The sequence below is a fragment of the Protobothrops mucrosquamatus genome, unplaced genomic scaffold, assembly GCF_001527695.2.
Source record: "Protobothrops mucrosquamatus isolate PMUCROS unplaced genomic scaffold, P.Mucros_1.0 scaffold3589, whole genome shotgun sequence".
Taxonomy (NCBI): domain Eukaryota; kingdom Metazoa; phylum Chordata; class Lepidosauria; order Squamata; family Viperidae; genus Protobothrops; species Protobothrops mucrosquamatus.
Window position 1 is genome coordinate 116,599 of NW_015389554.1, and position 27,931 is coordinate 144,529.

The 27,931-nt window shown below is 38.6% G+C and overlaps 1 protein-coding gene across 1 annotated transcript in view; it reads left to right on the forward strand.

The window, feature by feature from the left end:
• Window positions 1-27,931, forward strand: part of MYO9A (myosin IXA) — a gene marked incomplete at its 3' end in the record, with an annotated part of 79,722 nt that overhangs the window by 14,998 nt on the left and 36,793 nt on the right. Inside the window, exons 5-14 of the mRNA XM_029286412.1 lie at window positions 395-451; window positions 3,622-3,719; window positions 4,618-4,744; window positions 6,385-6,474; window positions 10,420-10,536; window positions 12,783-12,917; window positions 14,578-14,699; window positions 16,115-16,256; window positions 17,798-17,993; window positions 22,829-22,936. Of these exons, the coding sequence (XP_029142245.1) occupies window positions 395-451; window positions 3,622-3,719; window positions 4,618-4,744; window positions 6,385-6,474; window positions 10,420-10,536; window positions 12,783-12,917; window positions 14,578-14,699; window positions 16,115-16,256; window positions 17,798-17,993; window positions 22,829-22,936 (1,192 nt within the window). The remainder of the gene's footprint in view (window positions 1-394; window positions 452-3,621; window positions 3,720-4,617; window positions 4,745-6,384; window positions 6,475-10,419; window positions 10,537-12,782; window positions 12,918-14,577; window positions 14,700-16,114; window positions 16,257-17,797; window positions 17,994-22,828; window positions 22,937-27,931) is intronic.

Sequence of the window (27,931 nt, forward strand, 5' to 3'; positions counted from 1 at the left end):
TTGTACATCATCCCAATCAGACACTTATCTACCACTTCCCCAGTGCTACATTAAAAAGGTGGAAAGATAGGTGATCTACCTTACATAAATGTTTGGGTGGGGAATAAATATATATAAGATGGAGCATTCTTAAAAGATGCAGAAATGCCAAAGCATTCTACAGTATCCTCCAGTTTAATTATAAAATGAAAAGGCTTTTCAGTAACATGATAAAACTGTGTGGAGTACGCTTTCTCAAAGCAAGGTGAACAGTACAGTAACACAGAAGAACGTTATGACGCCTTTCTGCAGTGGGAAAGCCTGACATTTAATGCTTACAGACACAGAAGACAAGTAGAAAGAGATTGTTGTGTGGGATTTGCAATGCTACTTACCCAATCTGCCTTGCTTTCAGATGACAAAGAGATCCCCTAAACAGAGCTGGGATGACTATTACTATGACTCTGAGCCGGTCAGTACAAGTCCATCCATCCATCCATTCTGGGTTACTGGTGACAGATGCAAAGCAAATGCAGAATTAGTTACTTTTTTAATTAACAGCTGTTGGCCTCAACATCTCTTAAGTAGTTTTGGGGGGTCATTTTTGTGTAGTTATCTTTTTTAAAAATGGGATGGTATTCTTATCATGCCCTAGGATGGGGCAAATAGAATTGATTATAACATTTTCCTTGGTTCTGTTTTTCAAAATACAGACCAATAAGCTTTGTCCAGAATAATTTTTCAAGATAATATTTGATATAATATATTCTCTAGAGAGAAATGCATTGATTTTAAAATCCATGATACTTCTTGAACCGTATCTGATTTCAGTGACCTGGTTCACCTGAGTTTTGTTTTGTTCTTGGTTTAGCAGGATGTGCAAATCCATCCATTATGTCTGATCCTGATGAGTAAACCAGGTCACTTTGGCACTATCTTCAGTTAATTGTGGCTTAGAAAACCCTAATTATGATGTAAATGCAGCTATAGATACTTCAGTAGAATAGAGTTCCCTTCTACAGTAAAATGTATTTAATTTTAGGTCCAGGGTTATATTTTATTTCATTTATGTATGAAATCAATTTGTATGACTGTCCATCTCATAATAGTGAATGTGGATGGCCAGCATAGAATTATAACTCAATATTTTAAAAAGTAATAACAGCCTTGGAAACAACTCCTAGAGGCCTCTCCAAGTTGTAAGCAAAGTGAAAGGAAAAAACGATTACCTAACTGGAGAATAATGGTTTTAATTCCTTTTAATTTGCATTAACTGTGCTCTGATCTTTTAATATTTTTATAATTCCCATTTTATTTCCAAAAGCATGTTTATTCTAATTGCATGTCAACAATTCTAACTTGTTTACAAATAAGACGTAATGAAATAATGTTTTATTTCATTTTTATTGAGAATTATTTTTCCATTTCCATTTTATTATTTTTAAACTAGTGCTAGACGGGTCAATAAAATACTTGTTTTTAAATCAGCAGAAGCAAATGGTTCACTGCAAAGTTTTCAATTAGCTCGACTCTCTGGAACTGAGTTGGATTTATTGCGGGAAACTAAATACGTGAAATTATTTTTTCAGGTAGTCCAGCTGATAGTGAATATTGCTCAGTTAAGCAGAGTGATATTGGAATAAGTCTGTCCTATATTGTTGAAGCCTTAGAAAGCCTTTTTCTGTCTCTGAAACTTGGGATTCCTGGAAATTAAAATGGATACCCTTAAAGTATTAATCAGCACAATGGTAGTAGTAAATGCTCTTCTTATCCTTGACCTATTTTGAGTTTTTCTATTAAAATACAAAGTTTTTGCCTGCTTTGTATTCTAGACTCTAGTTCTCATTTTTTTCTCTTCTACCTGTTCTGTCTACCTATTGCTCCAGGATTTAACTACCAACTTTGCTTGGTATTTTATTCATGGTTTCTTTTTGCTCTTGGTGACCTCTTTGTTCCTTTTCTCCTCGAATATCAGTTTGATTTACATCCTTGCCAGATAAAATAGGGACTCCTGTACTCAGACCCTCTTTCTAAATAAAAGTTCAATCTTTTGCGGTCTTCTGCAATAGTTTTACCAAACCTCACAGAACAGATTTTATAAAACCAAAAAAATCTGTCCCAGTGTCCATACAGCAACATCACCAATGAATTAAACATGTCTTGAGAAACAGCAGAGAATAGAATGAAGTCTCTTATCTCATGCCCCAGTTAGCTCCATGTATCTATTAATTCTGAGTAGAAAGGTATAAATAATATAAATAGAAATTCTCTCTGATACTTACACGTAATTTTATTTTTGAAAATGGAATGCAGTGCTAGGGTGGAGGTTTGAGTGTTGCATGGACTCTGAAATAGTTCAGCTTTGTTTTAAAAAACATTTTGCAGATTCTTCAAATAACTGTTGGTGTTCAAGCCCACTCCGTTGAATTAGAGGTTATATAATATAATGTCTACTCTCGAATGATTAAAAAATACTGTAAAGTATGCTGCCTGTAACTCTATAGGTTGAAGCTTTGCAGTGATTGGTAAATCCAGACTGTATAATCCAGTGATGGCGAACCTTTTAGAGACCGAGTGCCCAAACTGCAACCCAAAACCCACTTATTTATTGCAAAGTGCCAGGACCGCATCAGCATTGTGATGCCCTCGGGGGGGGCAGGGAGGCACCTCTGAGTGTCGATTCTGGCACGCAAAAACCAGGGGCACAAAAATGGGCCACCGTGCTGCAAGGCGTAAAAATGGCCACTGCCACGCCCTGTAGGTGCTGCACCACATAAGAACGGGGCCGGGCTAGTGAGTGTCACGCAGGCACTAGCCCCGCCCCATTTGCAGCGTGTTCGCGGCCGCGTGCACGCATGTAAAATGCTTCCCCCTCCCTTTTCTTCCAGTCCACCAATCGACAATGGTTGGTGACCTCTGCTCCACCATCTCTACTCGAGCTTGCTAGTCGGCCGCTTCACCTCCTTTGTGCTGGTCGGGGCAGGGACAACCTGATGGATCTGCTGCTGGCAGCAGTGCCACATGTGCCAACAGAGAGGGCTCTGAGTGCCGCCTCTGGCACGCGTGCCATAGGTTCGCCACCACTGGTATAATCCCAAGGACAAACATCTTGCATAATTCACAAGACAGTTGAAAGGCAAAGGATATTTAGAGATTGTCTTCTCCATTGGTTTTTTACTACAGTGCACTTAGCCTATGTACATACTGTGTTTATTGTTCCACGTGGACAAACTGAACACAGTAATTCTTATCAAGTTGGAAGGCACCTAGGAAGAAGCACGAGTTTTTCTTTTTCTTCTTTTAGATCTCCTCCTACTCCTTTCAGAAGTGGTCCTGTCCCAGCATGTGTTTTCCCTAAAGTTATCTTAGGAATCCTTTATTCAGCTGGCAATTCCTCTGCTACTTATTTAGAACTAAATTTCTTTCTTACGTTACACGACAATTGTGAAGCCTGGTATGGAGAATGGACTTCAGTACAGTTGGAGGATTATTCTAATCCCAAATCTGCTCACCATCCAGTGTTGTACAGATTATCCCGTGTTGTGCAGATTGAAGTTTATATTGCATTGTTCATATTTTTATAACTTTGGGACGCCTGTTTTCCCCCCCCCTAATAATTGTTCCTTGTATTGGACGCGCTAGGATTGCTTCTCTGTTGAAGGTGAAGACTTGAAGCATGATTTTGAACGCTTGCAGCTGGCTATGGAGATGGTGGGGTTTCTCCCCAAAACCCGCAGGCAGTAAGTTATTTCTCTTTAGAAGGTGATTGTGAGTTGACCTTTTAAGAGTTACTGTGCCTGACATTGTGTCTGTTAGTAAAAAATATTAACCATTTTTACCTTATTAAATCATGGATGGCATTTTCTAATTATTCCCAAATTATGGAAAAGCAGGAAAATCTGCCTTGCATATGTATTTATCCAACATAATAATAATAATAATAATAATAATAATAATAATAATAATAATAATAATAATAATAATAATAATAATAATAATAATAATAATAATAATAATAATGCTGGAAGGGACCTTGGAGGTCATCGAGTCCAACCCCCTGCTCAGGCAGGAAACCCTACACCATTTCGGACAAATGGCTGTCCAGTCTCTTCTTAAAAACTTCCAGTGTTGGAGCATTCACCACTTCTGGAGGCAGGTTGTTCCACTGATTAATTGTTCTAACGGTCAGGAAGTTTCTCCTCAGTTCTAGGTTGCTTCTCTCCTTGATTAGTTTCCACCCGTTGCTTCTTGTCCTGCCTTCAGGCGCTTTGGAAAATAGCTTGACTCCCTCTTCTTTGTGGCAGCCCCTGAGATACTGGAACACTGCTATCATGTCCCCCCTCGTCCTTCTCTTCATTAAACTAGTCATACCCAATTCCAGCAACCGTTCCTTATATGCTTTGGCCTTCAGTCCCCTAATCATCTTTGTTGCTCTTCTCTGTACTCTTTCTAGAGTCTCAGCATCTTTTTTACATCATGATGACCAAAACTGGATGCAGTATGTTTATATGTGATTTAAGGAAACATACATATACCACCTTAAATATACCACAAACAGCCACTTCATGTAATAACATTTTTGGTGAACTTAGTTTAATTTAGTTTCTTTCATTTATTGTTTCTGTTTTGCACCCTTAGGATATTTTCCCTTCTGTCAGCAATACTACACTTGGGTAACATCCGTTACAAGAAAAAAACCTACCGAGATGATTCCATAGATATCTGTAATCCAGAAGTCTTGCCTATTGTCTCAGAGTTACTTGAGGTAAGATACCACGTTTGGACATAAGCCTTCCACTTTTTCTTCTCCTCCGTATTCTTCTATTTCTACATAATACATAAAGATAAATGTGAAGTATATTAGTTTCTGGAATAAGATAAGTGAGGTTAAATGCTCCTCTATAAAATAATACCTCCAATTTATCCACGTTTACTTAATAGGACTTTTCACTGAAATTATTGGAACAACTTTTAATAAGCAGACATTTGCAAAATATATCTCGTGTGATGGCCATCTATTTCAGTGTTATTTAAAGTGCTTGTTTAAAATCAGAAATCTTTCCCCGTCATCTGGCATCAGAAGCCAGTTAATTGGTTGATCTTGAACTTACTTTATAGCATCTTCTTTGTCACTCAAGTCTTTTACTACAGATGGCTTATTAAGATATTCATGGCTTGAGCTAGCTAAAAAAAATCTCTTTGCTGTAAAATATGCAATCATTTAAAGTACTGTGTGTTCATAGTTGCCTTTTTGAAAAAGAACTCAAGGTCGGAGGTTCACAAAATCTTCTAATCTGAGCCAGCTTGAAGCTGGAACAAAACTGCAATAATGAGAGGCAGGCCAAGGATTCCTTGAGATTGCTATTTTGCATTTTATTTTACTAGCCAGAGAGTGTTGTAGGAAAGCAATGTTTAATAAATGCTGTCTTTTTACAGATACAGTGTTAGAGGAATGTGAATTTGTGTCCAACTGGAATGAAATCCTTTCACTGAATCATAACTCACAAGGGAGTTTCACCTCTCCAAATATACAGTCTGCTCAATTTTTTCTGCCACAGATTTAAGTGTATTTTTTTTAATATGTACCAGTAGTTTCATAGCAAGAGACAGCTGCTTTTTCTGTTTTGGAGGTGGCCCACCTATCTGAAACCTTGTGCCTTTGTCTTTTGAAGAGGCAAAGTCGCTCCGGTGGGTCTGATGGGTGCCAGTGGATTCCATTAGCATTGCTGACAACTTGGCCCCAATGTTGTCTCTAGAACAGCTGTTGCCTTGTTTGTGGCACTACCGTTTTTTCTGCTGTCCACAAGTTAGCTCTCCGCCTCCATCAGTTCCTCCAGAGAAGATGAAATTGTTAGACATGGCTTTATGTAAGAGTGTGTAGAAAGCACACCACACTGTTTCTTCCTCTAGTCTCACTTAAGATGTGCCATTTCTAAATTCATGAAGGTCATTTGTTGTTGTTGTTAATTGCGAAGTCATGCCCGACCTATCGCGACCCCATGGACAACGTTCCTCCAGGCCTTCCTGTCCTCTACCATCTTCTGGAGTCCATTTAAGTTCACGCCTACTGCTTCAGTGACTCCATCCATCCACCTCATTCTCTGTGGTCCCCTTCTTCTCTTGCCCTCAGTCTTTCCCAGCATTAGGCCCTTCTCCAGTGAGTCCTTCCTTCTCATTAGGTGGCCAAAGTACTTGAGTTTCATGAGGATCATTAGCAACATTGATTAAAAAATAGGACCTTTTAATACACAGGTTAGTATTCACAAGTAACTATAGAGCATCATGTTGTGTAAAGGCCTTCTGATAGTGAAACTGTACGAGTAGTCCTCAAATTCCTTATAAAAAAAATTACTTATTTCCAAAACTTGAAAGCTAGTATGATTATAAAATTACGACTTTTTCTAGGTGAAAGAAGAAATGTTGCTTGAAGCACTGATTACAAGAAAAACAGTGACTGTAGGAGAAAAGCTTGTATTGCCATACAAACTGGCAGAGGTACGTATAGCAGTCATCTGAAACGTGGAAAATTTCATGAGATCGTTTTTGTTTTTGTTTTTGTTTTAGAAATGGCTGCATATTCTTGCAGGAAAAGATTGATAAACCGTCCATTAAATAGTCAAGCCCTCGACCTGATTAAACCTGAATATTTAAATCATGTGATTAAGCTGCATTATTTTATTTTGCAGTGTTTCAAGAATGGCCTTAAATTGAACAGGCCTTAAGTTCAATGTGTTAATTTTCCTCTAGTATGTTGAAGAGTCATGTCAGTCATAGCAGAAAGTCAACCTCTTTTAATAACATCTCGTCATCAGAAATAGAACAGTAATGTTAATTAAATCATCATGTGACATTCTGACACGTAATTTGATACTGTAATACAAATGACATTTAATTTTTGTGAGCTAAAAGATGTAGTAGAAATAGGCAAATAAGCCTTTGATTGAACCGGATGGAGTTACAGTTGAACTAGATAGAAGCAAACAACGAAGTAGTGCTTTATTTCCCCTGCTTTAATTACTGCCTTCTGCTTGTGTCTTTTTTCATGTTTGTGAAACACATGTTCTGCTTGATATTGCTGGAATTGTAGTTCAGCAACATCTGGTAGTCATGGAGTCCTTGTTCTTGTTGTATGATGCTTATACTGAGTTTTTGTAAATGGCTCAGAGCTTATGGAAATTGAGTGGCATAGGCCTTTTAGTAAATAAATAATACTGCCAGAGAACCTAATGATGTGCAGGTCTTTCAGTTCGTTCATATTTTGTGTATGAATTTTAACTCTTCATTGGATAAGTCATGCATCCAGATCTACACCAGTTAACAGCTCTTATCCTGAGATGTTCCAGACAAGCTTCCAGGAAAATATTTTTCTGATATTGATTGGTTGGTACAATAGGGAATAGTCCCCCTAAACTGCACTTGTGATGACCTAAGTCGTTGCTTTAGAATTTATAAAATATCTCCTGTCTTTTCTGGGTCCTAGCTCAGGGCTGAATGGTGTGCATCTCCTCCCAGCCCCAACCAATATAATAATAATAATAATAATAATAATAATAATAATAATAATAATAATAATAATACAAAGACCTACAAATAGAAATAGAAAGACTGTGGCAAAAGCAAGCAAGGGTAGTACCAATAGTAATAGGTGCCTTGGGTGCAATCCCAAAACAACTGGAGCACCACTTGAACACCATCATCGGCATTGACAAATTCACCATTAGTCAATTGCAAAAGGCGGCCTTACTAGGAACTGCTTCCATCCTGCAACGATATCTGTAATACCATCAAACATCCACATCTGCCTATCCCAGGTCTTTGGTAAGGACTCGATAGGTAGACAAAAATGCCAAATCCAGTCTGAACATCTGGTTGACTGTGTGATGATCAATAATGATGATGATGATGTTGGAAGAGACCTTGGAGGTCATCTAGTCCAACCCCCTGCTCAGGCAGGAAACCCTGCATCATTTCAGACAAATGCTGTCCAGTCTCTTCTTAAAAACTTCCAGTGTTGGAGCATTCGCAGCTTCTGGAGGCAGGTTGTTCCACTGGTTAATTGTTCTAACTGTCAGGAAGTTTCTCCTTAGTTCTAGTTGCTTCTCTTCTTGATCAGTTTCCATCCGTTGCTTCTTGTCCTGCCTTCAGGGGTTTTGAGAATAGCTTGACTCCCTCTTCTTTGTGGCAGCCCCTGAGATACTGGAAGACTGCTATCATGTCACCCCTGGTCCTTCTCTTCATTAAAATGCCCAGAAGTGAAATACTTTGGTTTACAAAAACATTTAGGAAGGCACATTCTACCTGCGATCGCACTGCACGCGTTACATTCGTTCAGTTGACTTAGTGTTTTACAACATAAGTCATTCTGGAATTTATCAAACCAATAAATGTGCTAAATGAGAACATGTACTTTTCCTAGCAGATGGGACTCCATGAACAGTTGTATAGATGAGCTGTTCTTGACCAAAAATGGACTTCTGGAATGAAAATCTGGTTGAAGACATTACGATACAATGCTCTCCTTGAAATAAGATTCGAGGGGGGAGAATTGAATCAGCAAAAACGTAAAATAATATACAGACTCCGTCTTCTAAGATTAAAAAATGTTCCTGTCTGCACAGAAGCAAATGGTTTTGCAAATGGCTATGTTAATAAACAGAACTGTATTAAGACATATTTGAGGTTGAAAAATGGTCATGATTCTTGAATATCATTTATGAGTCACCCTGGAGTGGTTTTTGCATGTAGTGGTCTTGGCCACTGCATTAGCAGCACATGTAAGAAATGACATCAGTGTAGGAAATAGAAGAAATGTCAGAGAAGAAGAAACCGGAGGGAAGAGAAGACAGTATGGCAACCATCTGTTCCTTTTTTTTAAAAAAAATCTGTTTATATTTTTAAGTGCTCATTCAACAGTATAGATCAGGGGTAGGCAACCTTGGCTCTTTTATGACTCGTGGACTTCAACTCCCAGAATTCCTGAGCCAACATGGCTCAGCTTGGAAACTCTCCCTTTCCCCTCAGCATGGCTGGCTCAGGAATTCTGGGAGTGGAAGTCCACGAGTCATAAAAGAGCCAAGGTTGCCTACCCCTGGTATAGATAAACCACTCTGTTAGGGTAAGGCTGATTTTAGTTGCCTACATATTTTCTGCAAGCTGCAGGAAAACATGACATTTTTGGCAGCTACAAGAAAATAAAATGGAGGGAAAGCACCACATTCCATTAACTGGCAGAGCCAAATTATAGAAAATTATTCTCTAGATTTGCAAAAGGCTCTGTTCCTGTTTTTATTTCCTTGCTTGTCAATATAGCTGTGTGGGTTCACGTATGATTGACGGAGAACAAGTTGTTCTAACTTCAAGAATTCAAAACCTGAGACTGCCTTCTCTAAGGAAATGCAGGCAACAGTTAAGATAGTTACTAAGTGATTTTTGACACATTCCAGTTTTTCAAGCAGAAGGATGTTTACAGCAAAGCAGATGCAGAAAAACCAGGGCAATTTTAACTATGGATTTTTATAGTGTTGGTAGTAGTAAGGACTTTCTGTGTAATTTCCTTAGCTTATTGCTTTCAAGAGGTTGTTTTTGTCACCATGCCGTAGCTTCCTTCGTTAAGCACACTGTCCGTTAGCGTGCGCACTCTGATGAACTGGGCCGCCATGTAGGACATTTGAAAGATTTCTCTGTTGGTGCAAAAACCCTGAATTCATCACGTTGTAGTGTATCTTTAGCTGCTCGGAATCACTTTGTTTTAGATAGATTGAAGGTTTAAAGGTTGTGTTCTATATCACAACTTAAGCAGCATCCATCAGAAGCAGCATTTATATTGTCTTTCATCACAGTGAGAACTCAGTTCTGAAATCTGTTATTGTTAAAATGAGAGATACCTGAGCTCTTTCCCTTCAGAAAATGGAAAACCATGAAGAAAGAGAAGGCACAGATTTGATCTTTTCTTCTGCAGCATGGAAACTAAATTTTGCTAATAATATCTACCTACTTTCTATTTTCCTCCCACCTGAATATGTTTGTTCCACTTCAGAGAGACTGTGTTGACTTAGTTTTCAAATATCATTCAAGCATAAAGTGAAACTGTATGAGCTTACAGCAGGGGTAGGCAACCTTGGCTCTTTTATGACTCGTGGACTTCAACTCCCAGAATTCCTGAGCCAACCATGGCTGGCTCAGGAATTCTGGGAGTTGAAGTCCACGAGTCATAAAAGAGCCAAAGTTGCCTACCCCTGGCTTACAGCAATATACATGCGTAGTCATAGAACTGTGAAGCTGAAGTGCAGAACTCAGCCTTGGCTCCCTTGAAATTTTTGGAGAAGTACAATTATCTGTGTAAATGCGTATTGACAGTAATCCAGGAGGGCTGGAAATAGATGTTAAAACAATATAATTAGTATTTGGCTTTATTTCCAATGATTTCTTTTGATTTCCTAGGCTGTAACAGTACGGAATTCCATGGCCAAATCATTGTACAGCGCCCTGTTTGATTGGATCGTGTTTCGAATTAACCATGCACTTTTGAATACCAAGGACTTGGAAGAAAGCACCAAGGTATGTCTTTTTCAAGAAAGTTCGGTCTATAGTTGACTCAGCTGACTTAGGTTTCAGGCTGGTTAAGCACACTATCACAGAGAAGCAGCATTTTTAGAGAACCAAAGATCCATTTGAGCATTTCCCCTTAAAATATAAAACAGAAACAATCACACATAAGCTCATTTACCTTTTGGAGAGGGTAAATGACCTGACAGCTGAAAGTTAAGGTTGAAAATAAACCAGAGATTAAATTGTGAGTTGTTTATTATTTGTAAGTTGTTTCATCTAAAAAAAAAAAGCAGCTTACAATTTAAAAATTACCCACTTAACAGTTGAATTGCCATCCACTCTGTGGCAAAATCTCATTGACATAGAGCTAATTGTTGATACAGGAAGCAAAATGTCCCCATAGAACAGAGGTGGGGAACGACGGCCCTTTTATGACTTGTGGACTTCAACTCCCAGAATTCATGGCTGGCTCAGGAACTCTGGGAGTTGAAGCCCACAAGTCATAAAGAGGCCATCATCCCCCCTTCCCACCCCCCCATAGAGGATCCTTCTTATGCATTGTTTTCATGAATACACCATGCGATCGAAAACTGGATGACCTGTCCACTTGGGGCAACTGTCTGATAATACATTATATATTCTGGAAGGATTTCACACACTGCCTTTTGTATACACACAACTTTTATAGCATTAGGTGCAGTGATGGCCTTGAGGGAAGGGAAAGACTGCCTTCCATACGGAAGCCTGTTCTGGTATAAAGCCACCAATCCAGCCCAGTCTCTTCCTGGGCTAAATAACGTAGATCACTTTGTGCCTCAGTGATTACTGTTTGCTGAGCGTGGTTTGAATTATTGACATAGGATTAATTCCTCCATTTTCTCCAGTTTTATTTGAAAGATTGCAGTAATTATTCTCAGATGTCATAAGACTGTAAGCTCACAATGTTCTTTCACCGTTCACTGTTTAATGCGGAGTTTTTCTGCCTATACCAATTCAGCTGGGGTTATGCACTTAATGCTCCCCAAGCAGATAACTACAACGTTCGGCACTTAACAGACGGCAAATAAATCCCAACTGCTCAAATTTAGGACAGATCATTGTTCAGACTTAATATAAAACTTGCTTATATAATGCCGATGAACTTCTGTGCCACAGAAACCCGCTGCTTTGCAGAATAAATTCTATATAGTATGTGCTGGTTTAATTTTCTTGTTATAGAAGCTTTTATTGCACAGCAAAACATTTAGGTTTTTTTCACTCCTCCCACCCAGTTGCTTTTCTCTTTTTTAAAAAGCTTTAATAAAATCTGTGGCACAAAATTAGCAGTATTTTTTTTACTCTATTATATCTACATTTTTACATTAAAAGCTTACACGCAGATGATGAGAACTTTTGCCTTTTTTGGGTGTTTAATTCATATACATTCTTTTGCACCAGTATGTGCTTGCACCTTTATAAGACAGAGAAGCTCACTTTTTAAAAAGCTTCTCTCTTTCTCCAGCCGAATGCATGGACATGTGCAAAAACGTTCTAAATTAATTTGTTGTTGTTTTAACCACTTAGTTGTGTCTATAAAGTTGGCGACTTTATAGGCAAGTGCTCTCCGTGCTAATTAATTACTCAGAAAATAAATCTAAAGAATTTTATTTGATTCCAAAAGACTAGACTAGAAATAGCAAAGAGCTCAGCCTTAAAACCTGGAAATGTGATTGTTTGGGAATTAAATAATGTTAAAAGCTTTTGAACATCATAGTAGTGTATGATTTTTGTGCTCAGTACAAGTCCTACAGTAGCTTGTCTTGGAAAATATCTATGGCATTTATCATTTTATTTAAATTTTACTCTGGGTGAAAATAGCTCCTGGGATTAGTAAGGCCTCCACCTATTAGCTATTAACCACCTATCTAGTGGAGTATGCTTCCTGGTAATTGCAGTTTCTCTGAGAAGTAGGTTAAAAGGCGTCATGCCAGAAATAATATGGGGAGAGGGAGAGGTCTAGTAATTAGTGATATATTTTATTCTGGCCTGCACTTTCTTTCAAGATCAGTTAAAGCGCATGGTCTACAGTGCTGAGGTTCAAAGAACGGCATAGGGCTACCGTATGATGGATGGAAAGCTTAGGTTGGAATCTTCGACCTTTTCCAAAGAACGGAGGCACTGACTTAATGGTTGCAAATGCCACAGCAACCTTTTTATTACATGACCCCGGAAGTTCAAGTATTAAATGCAGAATATCTGTTTTCTTTGTCTTGCAGACTTTGTCCATTGGAGTACTTGATATTTTTGGTTTTGAAGATTATGAAAGTAATAGTTTTGAACAATTTTGCATTAATTTTGCAAATGAACGTTTACAGCACTATTTTAACCAGCATATCTTTAAACTGGAGCAAGTAAGCCTGGAAAAAAAACTATTTTTATTTTTGTATGATTGTTTCCCATAATGTAACTTAACTATATTCCCCTTCCTTTTACTGTAACAACTTGAACCTCAAGATGATACAGTTCCTTGATCTCAACATTCCTACCGCTTTTTCCCTTTTCAATAGCTCTTCTTCTCAGTTAGGATTAAAACCTAAGAGATCCTATATCTTTTGTTCCTTCAGTCCTTTGGAAAATGAAACAGTCAGCAAGACTACTGAGGGACTTGTGGGGCCTTGCATTCTTGGGCAAGTTAGTTTTCCAAAAGATGCCCGCATAATTAAACGTCTCCCATTATATGAGGGAATGTTGGGTTGACTCAGAGAAGGAGGAGGAGAATGCCAAGCCAATGCAGAAAGGATCTTTGAGTCCTGAGGAAAAAAAAGAAACAGTGAGAAAAAGATTTAAAACAAGCCTATCTTTATTGTGTTAGACGTAAGCTTGAAGTAAGAGGGACTGTGATAGGCTTTCAGGATTATATTATAATAGCCCAACTGCATTAAAGTACATTCCAAGACTCCTATTTCCTGGCTACCTTGAAAGGCGAATACATTATTATTATGTCTCTCCTCCCAAAATTCCTATAAGCAGTCCAAGAATGTATTTTCCACATCTGCTTGGCTTCAAAGTCAGTAGCACATGCCACAGAAATATCATTGACTGGCCTTCAAATATAGGCTTGCTCAGTCTTAACAGCAGGTGGGCTGATTTTTCCCTGCATAGAATATGGACGGGCAACTTGAAATCCAAAGACCACATGGCTACATCTGGAGCAGCCAAGAGCTTCTCACTGGCAGGCTTTGCCACACGATGAGCTAGCCCAGTGATGGCGAACCTTTTAGAGACCGAGTGCCCAAGTTGTAACGCAAAACCCATTTATGCATCGTCGGGTGCCGGGTGGGTGTGGCCCATTGGCTGGGCGTGGCCCATTGGCTGGGTGTGGCTGTGGTGGTAACGGCAGACTGGGTGGGACTAAAAAGTGCAATCAATCAATTCCAACTTTGCAAGATCTTTTTTTCCCCGCGAGAAATTGACTGATTGATTGAAATTGACTGATTGATTGAACCTTTTTTTTTTTTTGTACACGGCGGCGGAGGCCTAAAGCGAATAGGTTTTATAAAACCCAGCTGAAGGCCTAGGACTGGGGCGACGGCGCGCGTGCCCACAGAGAGGGCTCTGAGTGCCACCTCTGGCACCCGTGCCATAGGTTCACCACCACTGAGCTAGCCAATGAGAGATGGATTAATGCAGGGGTGTCCAACCTCACCAACGTTAAGTTCATAGACTTCCAACTCCCAGAATTCCCTAGCCAGCAGTTGAAGTTCACCGGTCTTAAAGTTGCCAAGCTGGATCCCCCTGTCCATGTTCATGTGTTTCTGTGGCCATTCGCGACCAGAACTAAATTACATTTTAGTCAACTAGGAGCAGCAATTAGCCTATAATCTGCAGTTATATAGAAATATGGGACAGGCAGGGAAAGAGTACACGTGAAGGTACATGAATATATGGGGGGAGGGGGGCTTCCAATACCAGATCCAAATGTATGTGACCTGGAGGTCAAAATGTCTGTGACTAGTTTGTTTTACAGTTGCTTGGATTGTAGACTTAATTTATTTTTTTCCCAAACACCAGGAGGAATACAGACTGGAAGGCATCAGCTGGCACAACATAGACTATATCGACAACTCTGGCTGTATAAACCTCATCAGTAAAAAGCCCACAGGGTTGCTCCATCTACTGGATGAAGAAAGCAAGTGAGTCTTCTCCCTCCCAGCTTTGTAGTTATCAGAGGCTAGATGTTGGAAGTGAGTCACAGCATAAAAGGAGAAAATAAAATAAGAAACATTTGCATGTTTGAAAGCTATCTGTATGGTAAGATAGGCAGATTCGTTTGATCAGACTAATTGTATGGGGTCAGAGCAGGACCATTCGTTTATCTGTATAGGACAGGGATAGGCAACCTTGGCTCTTTTATGACTTGTGGACTTCAACTCCCAGAATTCCTAAGCCAGCCATGCTGAGGGGAAAGGGAGAGGTTTCCATACTGAGCCATGCTGGCTCAGGAATTCTGGGAGTTGAAGTCCACGAGTCATAAAAGAGCCAAGGTTGTCTACCCCTGGTATAAGACAATTCAGAGCCGGGACAAAACATTTCAACACAAACTGTTTCAACTCTGGGTACCGGTCTGCTTCTAGAATTATAACTTATTGAGCTGGGTTTTTTCCAACTATATATAATTGCCAAGGTGAAATAGAAATGGCATTTCCTACACTGATTCAAAGTACAGAGCATCCAAGGATAGCCTAGCTATGTTTGTGCTGGAGATTTAAAAAAAAAATCCCATAAAATAACATAAATTGAGTAATTAAATAAGTCGCGATTCACTGCCCTTCCATGAAACTTAAACATTATTGCCCTGTTGGATTTGACTCTTTTTCCTTGATTAGAATCAAAGATAAAACTAACAGTGGCAATTTTTCCCCATATGTCACGTTTGTAGTGAGGCTTGAATAACACAGCCTAGCTAGGGTGGAACATTTATGAGGTTATGTGTATGGACTAGTGTTTCTCAACCTTGGCTACTTTAAGATGCTGACTGGGGAATTCTGGGAAATGAAGTCTACACATTTTAAAATGGCCAAGATTGAGAAACACTGGTGTAGACTAGTGGGGAATGAGCCCCCCAAGGGAAAATACTGAGTTAAAAATAAGTGTTGCAATTGTAAAAAAAAAATAGCTTGAATAAATGAATTATTTTTTTTACTTGCTAACAGTTAGAGGCCTCAGGGATTCTTTTCTTTATAATAAAATTGTGTTCAATTTACACAAATGTCTACAAAGTTGGTCCAAAGTATTAGAAGACCACTGTGCAGTGGCTAAAATGATGCTATCTTGGAACCATTTTCCTGTTTTTTTCATGGGAAAATTATATTCTTTAGTTGGATTTGGGAACAAAATTAGTTTAATTCATGAAAACATCTTACTCTCTATAAAAATATTATTTAGTGTAGTGTTGTATTAGTGTAGTATTTTCCAAAATACTAATTAATTTAGGACCAGAATAGAGTAAATGAAATTGGAACTTTCAGAAGAATACGCCCCTTTTTATGATAGTTATGATTTGGATTATGTATCAGCGAAAAACATTAATGTTCCTCTTTTATTTCAGTTTCCCACAAGCAACCAATCAGACGTTACTAGACAAGTTTAAGCGTCAGCATGAAGGGAATCTCTACATAGAATTTCCTGCTGTAATGGAACCTGCCTTTATCATAAAACACTATGCTGGGAAAGTTAAATATGGCGTGAAGGTCTGTAACTTCATCTCTGCTAACAATTTATTTTAAAATATATATTAATCCCTTTGGTTAACACCTAAAAATCACAATAATGCCTAGAGATTTCCATACTGATCCAAAAAGTGCTAGTTTAGCACTTGGATGATAGAAACGTTGTTTTAATTATTACAAGTTTTCAATTTGTATTTGTTCTGTCTTTCTATACCACCTGGCCTTATGAAACGTATAAAATACATTTTATACAATATCACTTGTTGTCTTTCTCCTGCTTCAGTGTTTCTCAACCTTGGTCACTTTAAGAAATGAGAACTTCAGCTCTCAGAATTCTCCAGCCTGGCTGAGGAATTCAACTTCCAGAATTTGAAGTACACGCATCTTAAAGTGACCAAGGATGAGAAACCTCGTCCTGCTTTATTCCCTATTTAACATTATATTTGATTTCTTGTCCTTGTTTTTGGCTTGAACGAGACTGCTCCATATTAGAATGTGAGCATGGGAAGATACGGCTAGAAAATCTAGGGTCTTAGTTGAGCCTATCTGCAATAGCAAGAGCACACATCCTTCTTCCAATTTGGAGATGGCAGAATCTGAACCTTTTTCCTGCAAAGCTTGTATTTGACCACTGAGCTAATTATCCTCAGTAAACAATTATAAGAGTTGGTTGAAGACACGGGAGCTTGATAGGGACATACTGAGAAAACACTCTTGATCTTGAAATGAGTTTAGATCTCGAGAGTCACCACTTAAGAAAAGTGATGATCTCCTTCATTTTCGTTATTTATTTATTAAATTTATATGCTGCCTCTTTGGCCGTTTGAGGCCACTCTTCATCGGGTATGTTCAAGCAGAGGTTGAAGAGGTATCTGTTGGGAAGCTTTAAAGTAGATTTCAGAACAAAGCAAAAGATTTAATTCAGTGGCCTGAATTACCTCTTACAATTCTAAGATTGTTTAAAAAAAAAATCAGGCAAGATCAGAAGAGCTTAATATTTGAACAGTTCCAGTGGGAGACTTGTGGGACGTTCCAAGATAGTACAATAGACTAAGACAGAGGTAGGCAACCTTGGCTCTTTTATGACTCGTGGACTTCAATTCCCACAATTCCTGAGCCAGCATGGGGAAAACTTTGGTCCTTTCATGACTCATGGACTTCAACTCCCAGAATTCCTGAGCCAGCATGGTTCAGCTTGGAAACCTCTCCCTTTCCCCTCAGCATGGCTGGCTCAGGAATTCTGGCAGTTGAAGTCCACGAGTCATAAAAGAGCCAAGGTTGCCTACCTGGCCTAGGCCTAGGCCGCTTTATGACTCGTGAACTTCAACTCCCAGAATTCCTGAGCCAGCATGGCTCAGCTTGGAAACCTCTCCCTTTCCCCTCAGCATGGCTGGCTCAGGAATTCTGGGAGTTGAAGTCCACGAGTCATAAAAGAGCCAAGGTTGTCTACCCCTGGACTAAGAAGTAAAAAAAAAAAAAAAGTTCTGAAAATACTATTTAAAATAGTTAAGGAAAATAATAAGACTGTGCTAAGCACTGCTTCTCTTCTTCTTTCTCGTCAGGACTTCCGGGAGAAAAACACAGATCATATGCGACCTGACATTGTTGCTCTCCTAAAGAGCAGCAAGAGTGCCTTTATCTGTGGAATGATAGGGATCGATCCGGTTTCTGTGTTTCGCTGGGCTGTCCTCAGAGCGTTCTTCAGAGCTGTGGTTGCCTTTAGAGCTGCTGGTCAGAAGTACATTGAGAAAAAAACGGGTACGTATCAAGCGAGATAGGCAGCATATCAATTTAACAAACAAATATTGCATTCTGGTCTCAAAAGCGGCCATCCTTGGATTCTTTGTAGATGCTATATTTTTTTTGAGCAATTTCTATCTTCCAGTCTGCTACTTGAAGAAATAGTCAAAAGAATCTTTAAAACATATATTAAAAAGATTCCAAAGATTTTGGCATAAGAAAAAGGAAAAGCATGTTATAAAGTCTAAAAATATAAGATCATAAATATTCAGGGTGATTTTTGAGTGTCGTTGTTGAGAAGTACAATGTGCAGAGGATGTTTCAAGCTCTAGAATAGTGATGTTAGATTTAATTCATTAGGGTGTTATTTGGTTTAAATTTATTGTTTATTTATTACTATTAGAACAGCCAATTGTTTGTTTAATTTGTTTGTACCAACTGTTTGTTTATTGTTTCCTAGAAAGTTTGCTGGCTACTGTGAACTTGAGTATAGCTATATCCTTTCTCAAGTTTTCTAGAAAACTCCACTTGTAATCTTTAAAAAGTCAATTTGTAGCCCCATATAGACAAATATTTTTATTAGATGAATGGGGGAGAAAATTCAGAAACTAATTTTTGTCAATGATTTAGGATGGTTAAGATTTAAACTGTACTTTCTCCTATGTAAGCAAATTGATAAGCGATGTTTTTTTTTCTTTTCAAAGTTGAAATCTAGTTTGAAACAAATGTAGTTGTTTTAAAAATTGGCACTTGGAGAGGATCACACAGGATGCACAGAAATCCCTTTGCATTGTATGGTTAGAATATGTAAACATTTACACAAAAGAGAATGTTTCAAATAAATCTCTGGCATTTCCATAAACTTCATAGAATACAAATTTCGCGAGTATGCTTATAAATTGTATGTAGTAAAGTCTAGCAGTTGTTAATTTGGAAACAGAGTAAATACGTTCTTGCATGAACATCTGGTGTTCTTTTTAATAAGTTTCACTTCTGACAAGCATGTGTTGTTTGCCAGTCATGTTTAAGAAACCATTGTTACAGAAAAGCTTTGTAGCAGAGGGGTCTATGGGCTCAAAAATCAAGAATAAGGGCTTTGCACTACTTTCACATCAGGATAAATATTAATGTACACAAAGTAGTTGTTTTGTTGTGAGGATTTGCTGGGAAACTGTAACTGACCCAAATTTCTTGATGTGAGTCCAACTAGTAACACTGAGTTTCTTCCTTACAAGTAATGGCATTCATGTTTTGTAGCTGTGTTCTCTTAACAAGAATTTTGGTAAGAGAAATGTCATATGAGAAACATTACTGATTCTCATTAGTAGAAGGTACTAATGGTTCCCTAGCCAATTATTTCCAATTTCTTATTTCTGACATGTGTTCAGAAGATGTTGCCTTCAACTATTGCGAGTGGACACAGGTTATTTCAGCATAAGTTACAAAGTTTTGCTTTGAAGCCATACAAAACCAGTCAGTCCATCTGCAGCTCTAGCAAGGCAAATTCCTTGCTAAATATTGTATGCCACAAAGTTATTTACTTCCTCCGTTTCATTTTTTTTCTTATTGTCACATGCACCAAACTAAGGGATGTAAAAGTAGCAAAAAAGGATATAACTTTTATGGTAGATTTTTCCCCTTTCTTATGTTTTTATTTTCCTTTTTTGGCACTGGTCACCGGTCACGATTAAGTTTGTTCTGATTTTATCAAATAATGCAATATAAGGAAAGAGTTCCAATGAATAGATACTATGTTTCATAAGGAAAAAAAACACTGGATGTGCTCTTTAAAATGTGAATTGTCACTTACTAATTATTACCTTGATCACAGAGGAACTTATCAGTTATGCTCCTCTCCTGTGGTTTTCTTATGCTAAGAACTTCTCTTTTTTTAATCTTTATATATAAAATTTAATACCAAAATATATCTTGATGAAAGTGGCTTTAGGAAAGAAAAACAGTTTTAGAAAGGAGGTAGTTCTCAATACAGAAGAGGCAAAGAATTCTTAATTTTTTTTTAATGCTTTCCTTGCCTGCTACTTTTCCTTTGAAAATTCCCTTCCTTCTAGAATTCATATGTTTGGGATTGGATGTGTAAGTGGATATTCTATAAAGCTGTATCGAAATGTAAAGGAATTCTTAATGATATGCATGCATCTTCTCCATTAAAAAGAGCCCGTCTGCAGGTTTTCCCCCCTGGAACCAGCAGCTCTTGAAATAGATGGGGTTTTTATATAGAGTACATAGGCATTATATAGCATACATAGGAAAAACCTCTCTCCACGGAACCGGTCCCTGCTGCTCAAAAGACTGGGGGCTTCTGATCTGAGGGGTCTAAGCACAGTTGAGATAACTTGATTTTAGTTCTTGAACCTGACCTTCCGATACGAATATTCTGTATGCTGTTTTTACTGTACATTTCTCCTCTTCCTCCTCCTTCACAAAAGATGTATATATCTGGTTTTAGATTGTGTCAATTGATGTACATTATCTCAAGGTTTAAAAGATTGCCTCAAGGCTTTTTTAAATTTTCCTCTAAAATCTACCTAAGGTAATTTAGACCACAGACGGGAAGTATCTCATGCCCATGTCTGGTTTTCATGTTATTGTTGTTGCTGTTCAGTGTGCACTTGTGAAAACAGATTTGGGTTGAAATATTAATATTAATTTGCAATGCTGCTTCTGAAGTACTTGTGTTCCTATAGCATCCTTTTTCCTATTTGTGCATTTGTGGTAAAATCTGAGAATATAGAATCAGTCATATGTTATTGTCAGCAATGTGCTTAATCCACTGAGTTTGTAAATAATATCGTATATTATATTGGCAGGTTGTGCCTTGATAGCTGAAGGTAATTTTTTCCACCTTATTTTCTATTCAGAAAAGCAATCCATGAAAATCTAATGATTTCTTAAATAAGAAAGTCAAATTCCAAGATGAATATCAGATGATTAATTCCATAATCACCAACTTTCAAGATTTATAATGATTACAATATATTTAAAAATCACAGGTTTGGACATGATTAGCACCTCTGGGATGTCTCTGGTCTGGAATCATCTTCTTTTTAAATCTTTTTGTCTTCAGCGTTTTGTCAGCATCATGCAACTATTGTCTTTGGCATTTGGTTTGTCTTTCTCTTCTGGGCTGTTTTTGTGCTGCTCCAGTGTTTCTGCCAGTTCAGATCTAAAGACAAGAGCTGGATCTACATCCACGCTACACCACAAATGGCTGTTTCTGCCTTTATTGGGTTATGTATTCTACCCATTGTAGCAGGGGTCCTCAACCTTGGCAATTTTTAAGACTTGTGGATTTCAACTCCCAGAATTTCTCAGCCAGCAATGCTGGAGTTGAAGTCCACAAATCTTAAAGTTGCCAAGGTTGAGGACCCCTGCATTATAGTTTGTAACTTAAAGTGATGTGTGAATCCGACTAGTGATTTAACCAAGAAAAAGAAAACTGCTGGAATTAGTACCATCAGTTGCCATTTCCAAATGATATGAATTAAAGAGGGCTATCTTGAAATACATGATCAAGTATGCAGGATGAATTTACAATAATCGTGTCAGAGATGGCCAATTTGGTGGAGTGGTTAAAAGTGCCAGACTACAAACCAGGGATCTCTTAAGTACTAGTCCTGTCTTAGGCACAAAACCAGCTGGATGACTTTGGGATAGTGTTAATCTCAGTCTCTCTCTCTCTCAGTCCCTCCCTCCCTCTCTCTCTCTCTCTCTCTCCCCCCCCCCCACTAGAAGAAGGTAGCAATGGCAAACTAATTTCAAAAACGTTGCCAAGAAAACTATGGGATTGTCAAGGCAGACTCAAGGCAATCTAAATTAGCTTTGTAGACTTCAAGATAGTCAACATAAATGCCTTCAAAGCTCGTAACATGCACAGTACCAGCACTTTTGGAATCCTTTCTGCTTCATGTGAGAATTATATACTTCTGTATACTAGAAGTATATACTATATACTTTATATACTAATTATATAAAAGCCAGTCTTATTTTAGCTGTACTGAAGGAATTTCAGTTTGTCTCCCTGGCTACCATTTGATCTACTGCTTCCAGCCTGCATAGGTTCGCCTTTTGAGTCCTACCTGAAGGATTTCTTGCAGATAAGGCACGCAGTTAAAATTGGTCTAACGTTTTATATCTCAGCTGCAAAAATTTGACATTTCCAGCTTAGAATTATAAGCTCATTGAATATGATTCTTGCAAGTCAAGCATGAGCAGACAATCTGTAATTGGAATTGGTGGGTTTGTGGCTAAAAGCTCCATGTGTTAAAGAGCACTGTGGAAATGTATAATTGGTTTTGATCGCCCAAAATTGATGCATTTATACCTGATGCTTAACCCCTTTTAAGCATCAGGATATATGATATACAGATATTTGATTAAAACTTTTAACAAAATACACGTTACAATGTGCAGCTCTCTTTCAATGTCATTTATAGCTTATGAAAACTGCCTAGGTCAGGTTAAGCCACTCCAGCTACAGTGTTACCTTTTCTGTACTTAAAATTATACTTGAAAGACTCTAGGGCAGGGGTGTCCAACCTTGACAACATTAAGATTTGTGGACTTCAACTCCCAGAATGTTGGGAGTTGAAGTCCACAGGTCTTCACAACGCCAAGGTTGGACACCCCTTCTCTAGGGTTTATTTCTTCAATAAGTAACACGCTTTGTCCATTCACCAGAACTGCTTGAAACAGTAAAAGGGCAGAATGGAGCTATGAGTTTTGAAACAGTCTGTGTCAGTCAGGCATTGTCCGCGCTTGTTCTTGACTCTTCTTTGGTTTCTGCTTATGTAATCTTTCTCTTTTTTTCCATGTTTTTGTTTTGCTTCCCGAAGGGCATGATGATGCGGTTTTGAAAAATGTGGATAGTTTTAGCTTTCTCCATCACCCAGTTCATCAGAGGAGCTTAGAGATTCTACAGAGATGCAAGGAGGAGAAGTACAGTAAGGCGCCATATACCACCATCTCTCTGACATGACACTCACACACAGCAGGAAATGGAAACCAGGAGCAGACTGTGTTAGTGAGGATGGGCCGTGCTCAGAATGACCTAACACAGCAGACCTTAAATGGTGTGAAATGATAAACCAAGGAGAATTTGGAAGGTAGTTTTAGAATCAAGGAATTTCTAGGCAAGGTGAGCATTAGAGAGTAGCTGTGGATGCCCTGAACCATACCTTAATTGCAAACCCATCTGCAAGTATTTGAACCATTTGGTCAAAGTAATTATTGATTATTTCCCAGAGTTTCCAGAGATTGGCTCAAAATTCTTCTATAGCTGCGGCCTTTAGAGTAAAAGAAGGAGATGCTAAAGGAAGAATTTGCTGAAAGGCATTAAATCTGTATATATATATTTATATAGCCAGAATCTTTTAGCAGAATCTGACCATATTTTCATTCCCCTTTTCCCCCCTTTTATACAATAACATTTACCTAGGATTGAACAGCTTTAGTACAGCTTACGTGAAACCGGTAAGCTGTCACGAGAACTCCTTTTATTCTAGAGAGTGGCAAAGATGCCCTTGGTCTCCATTTCCTTCTCCTCACTTCTGTATGTTACATAATGAACTAGTCCTGCATGAAAACCAGGCCCCCCTTGCCTTTGTTACTAATGATGGCTGGATTCCTGTTGTGGGAGGAGAAGGGGTCCAGCAGCATGAAACATAACCCCCTCTGCCATAAAAGAGTAGCGCATGGTGTTTCAGTGTATCAGCTACATTGGCAGCCTACCGAAGGGGCACCATGGCGCTAACTTGCTCATTAAGCAGCTTTGCATACGCCATCGCAAGATGACTTCATTTGAATGACCGTCTGCCTCACCGCTGCTCTTCAGAAAGGGGCGGCTAGATTTTATATCCAAGGTGTATAGGAGCAAATGCAGATATATATTTTTTTGGTCAATTGTTCCAGAAAGCCTATTATTGGTTTCCTTTCCTTCTTTGAGTATAAAGGTTGGTAGCAAATGACATATCGCTGTTTATATTAATAAAGAAAATGCCTGTCTCTCATGTATATCTTGAATATATCCTGGAGTGCCATCTCCCGCAAAGATGGGTGTTCTGTGTGAAGGTGATGTAGATGGTAAGTCTTGATGTAGGAGGATTTCTTTGCAACAGGAGAGTAATTTTAGGGGTTTATATAACCTTTTCTGACTGTGTTTCTAATTCGAAAATGCATCTGAATAAAACTGCATAAGAATTGGTCTGCTAGTCCCTATAAAAAGTCCCTCTAATCCAGGGGTCCTCAACCTTGGCAACTTTAAGACTTGTGGACTTCAACTCCCAGAATTCCTCAGCCAGACCCCTGATCTAATCCAACATGGAGACTTGAAGCCAACAACCGGGTTATGTTTTTTTTTTGTATTTAATATTAAATAAAATAAAATGTAAAGAGACCCAGTTATCATTATGGTAAATAGCTATTGATCAAACTATTCATGAAAGTAAACCAAGCATCAGAGTTGGTAGCTGTTGCCTTATGGTACAATAACAAAATCTAGCAAGTTGTACAGTATTTAATCTGAAAATGTACTTGTTTATCGTCCAGGTCTACTCCTAATTAAGCATTGAATTCTAGGGCTCAAGATGGAAACTTTATCACGTTTCACGCTGTTCAAAATCTTGAAAAGAAAATTATGTTGTCACCCCATTTATCATTTTTTTTCCCTGAGCCAGAAATTCCTAGTTACATTAAATCAGTGGTGGCGAACCTATGGCACGGGTGCCAGAGGCGGCACTCAGAGCCCTCTCTGGGGGCATGCGTGCCGTCGCCCCAGTCCTAGGCCTTCAGCTGGGTTTTATAAAACCTTTTCGCTTTAAGCCTCTGCCATCATGTGCAAAAAAAAAAGGTTCAATCAATCAGTCAATTTCAACTTCTGGGAAAAAAAAAAGATCTTGCAAAGTTGGAATTGATTGATTGAACTTTTTAGCCCCACCCAGTCTGCCGTTACCACCGCAGCCACACCCACCCAATGGGCCATGCCCACCCAATGGGCTTGGCACCCGACAGATGCATAAGTGGGTTTTGGGTTGCAGTTTGGGTACTCGGTCTCGAAAAGGTTCGCCATCACTGCCTTAGCTCTTAGTCTTCTCCAGCCTGATGTCCTTCCACCCTATTCCCCATCATTTTGACAATAGCCCATGCAGTAAAGGTTTTAGTTCTGCAGGCCTAGAGGGATGAGAGTTGTTGGGAGGGTACCAATTTGGAGACTTCTTCCATTGCTTTTTACTTATGCTGATTCTATGGCATCCTTTTTTGAGGTCAAGCAACCAAAATTCTATACTTATTGTATAACAACATTAAAATATTGTCTGGGTGACTCTGTTTTTGTACTTACACTGAGGTTCAGTGGTTTTGATACAATACTCAAGTTTTCTAAAGCTTACTGTAACCATTGCATTTTTCTGTTAAGTAAAATTATCTGCTTTCTGCCAAGCTATGAAGTTTGCAGTTTACTTCCTAGATTACAGAAAATTGGCTTTCCATGTGGGTAAACGCATAATGAAATAAATTATGATTGGCATAATCTGAGAAGTTGCTACTCTTTGTTCCTCTGAATATACCTATGACTTGCTTAGGCTTTTACTGCTTTGGAATAATCACACGTCTTCTGCAGACTTAGCTGTATCGTTACCAATTTCAGATTAACGGACCCAGCATAGATATTTGCAGAGATCTTCCTTTTTGTTTTGTCCATCTAATCTCTTCTGGCTCTCTGTTAATAGACACAGATTAATAAGAGAATTTGGCCCTTAACTCCTGATTTTGAATTTTCTTACAGCCTATTAGTAATCTCCTTCATTAAAGTGTGCATGAACTATATTATTCATGCATTAGATCAGGGATCCCCATCATCTGGGCTGCAGCCCACTAATGGGCCGTGAGCTGTTTGCAACCAGGCTGCAGAAACGGGCGACCATATGCACGTGCATCCCACTTGCACAAGCAGTAAGTGAACACATGCACACATGCTCCATTTGCGTGAGAGGCGGGCGCGCATGGACCTTGCTCGCGCAAATGGAGCTGCATGCGTGCGTGTGCTTGCCGGCCACTCACATGGAACAATCCCCTCCCCCCCCCCAATCGGTCCACAAAGCCAGAAAGGCTGGAGACCTCTGCATTAGACTATACATGTTGGTTTAAATTCAAAAACTAAACTAAAAAAACTAAAGGCTACAAAGGAAAAGTGAATTCATTTTAAGGTGTGGAAGTGACTACTCCCTAAGAAAATTAGTTTTACTATGTTGGTTTACTTAGATGAGTACAATAAGATTTAAACCTAATGTGTTAGTTTGTTGACTCATTTCATGTAATAATACGTTTTTGATTATCACAGACAGATTTATAACTTTTCAGTTGGAATTGTTACTAATGAAAAGCTTGAGTCAGAGAAAACAGTTACAGCTCTGTCTCAGGGTTTTGTTTTGCTCTTCTTCTCCAGATCTTTGTAGTAAAAAAATAAGCAGTAATATTTGGCTGGGGGAAAAAAAATCCATTTCAGTTGATAGTTGTAAGTCCTGTCCCATTTTACATATTAGCTAATTTATTTTGAGAGCAAAAAAAAAGCTGTATGAAATTCACTGATTCTCAAAATTACAATCTTTTTAATATCAGGAAACTCTTATAGCAACAAAACCTGAAAATAACAGTAATTGTTATTGTAGAGTGTGTGTGTGGGGGGGGGTATTCTAAACATGTAATTCATAGAAGAGTAAATTAGTGGCACTGCTGCAACAATTGTTGTCTAGAAATCTTTATAGCAACTGTGTCTTTTCCCAAATGCTCTGCAGCTATTATATGATCCCTTGAAAACACACAGTTACTTTAGAGTTACAGACAGAGTCTGCGTTAGGCCTCTGTAAACACCTTTATGGAATGTTTATTTGCTTTTTATATTTATATGTAATATAAATATCTATCTCCCTTTTTCTCCCTGTGCTGTTTACCTTTTCTTTTTTATATTCGTCATACTTTGTATTAGCTTTTTATCTTTGTATTTTGAAACTTCAATTAAAAGTATTATTTTAAAAAGAAAGTGAAATTCTGTTCAGCCTGTGAACTAGACTAGTACCACAGTTATGAAGGCTTTCTTAAAGTCATGAAATGAATTCACGTTGGAAGTGAAATATGAATAGAAGCTTGTGGTTTTGTGGTCAGAGGAACAATTACCAAACACATTCAGATTGTTAGTGTAAGCTTTCGGATTATAAAAAAGCATTAGCCATTCTAAAGCACAGAGTACAATATTTTTAGACCAAGGACAAAGGCTTTTAGACTGGAATAAGTGCAATCTTTTATCGGTTATTGATCAAGCAGATCTCCATAGAGATTTTGCTTCAGGCATAAGTGGAGAGACCAAAAATAGCGGAACGTGCTTGTTAGACTCTGGTTGCTAAGGCCATGCACCAGCTATGAATCATAGCATATTTAAAAAAAATTGCTATTATTCGTAGCAGTCAGAGGCTTCATTTTGCAAAAAGTTATTACGGCCATACGTTCTGTATTTCCCACATGATTAACAAATAATTGGGAGAGTGAAACAATTTTCAGATATTCTGAACCTGGTTAGGAACTTTTTAAAAATAAATTCTAACTTGTACCTAGAGCCCTGGTGTCACAGAATGCAGTTGTTATTGTTAGTTGCGAAGTCGTGTCCGACCCATCGCAACCCCATGGACAACGTTCCTCCAGGCTTTCCTGTCCTCTACCATCTTCTGGAGTCCATTTAAGCTCACGCCTCCTGCTTCAGTGACTCCATCCAGCCACCTCATTCTCTGTCATCCCCTTCTTCTATTGCCCTCAATCTTTCCCAGCATTAGGCTCTTCTCCAGTGAGTCCTTCCTTCTCATTAGGTGGCCAAAGTACTTGAGTTTCAACTTCAGGATCTGGCCTTCTAAAGAGAAGCCAGGGTTGATCTCCTCTAGGACTGACTGGTTTGA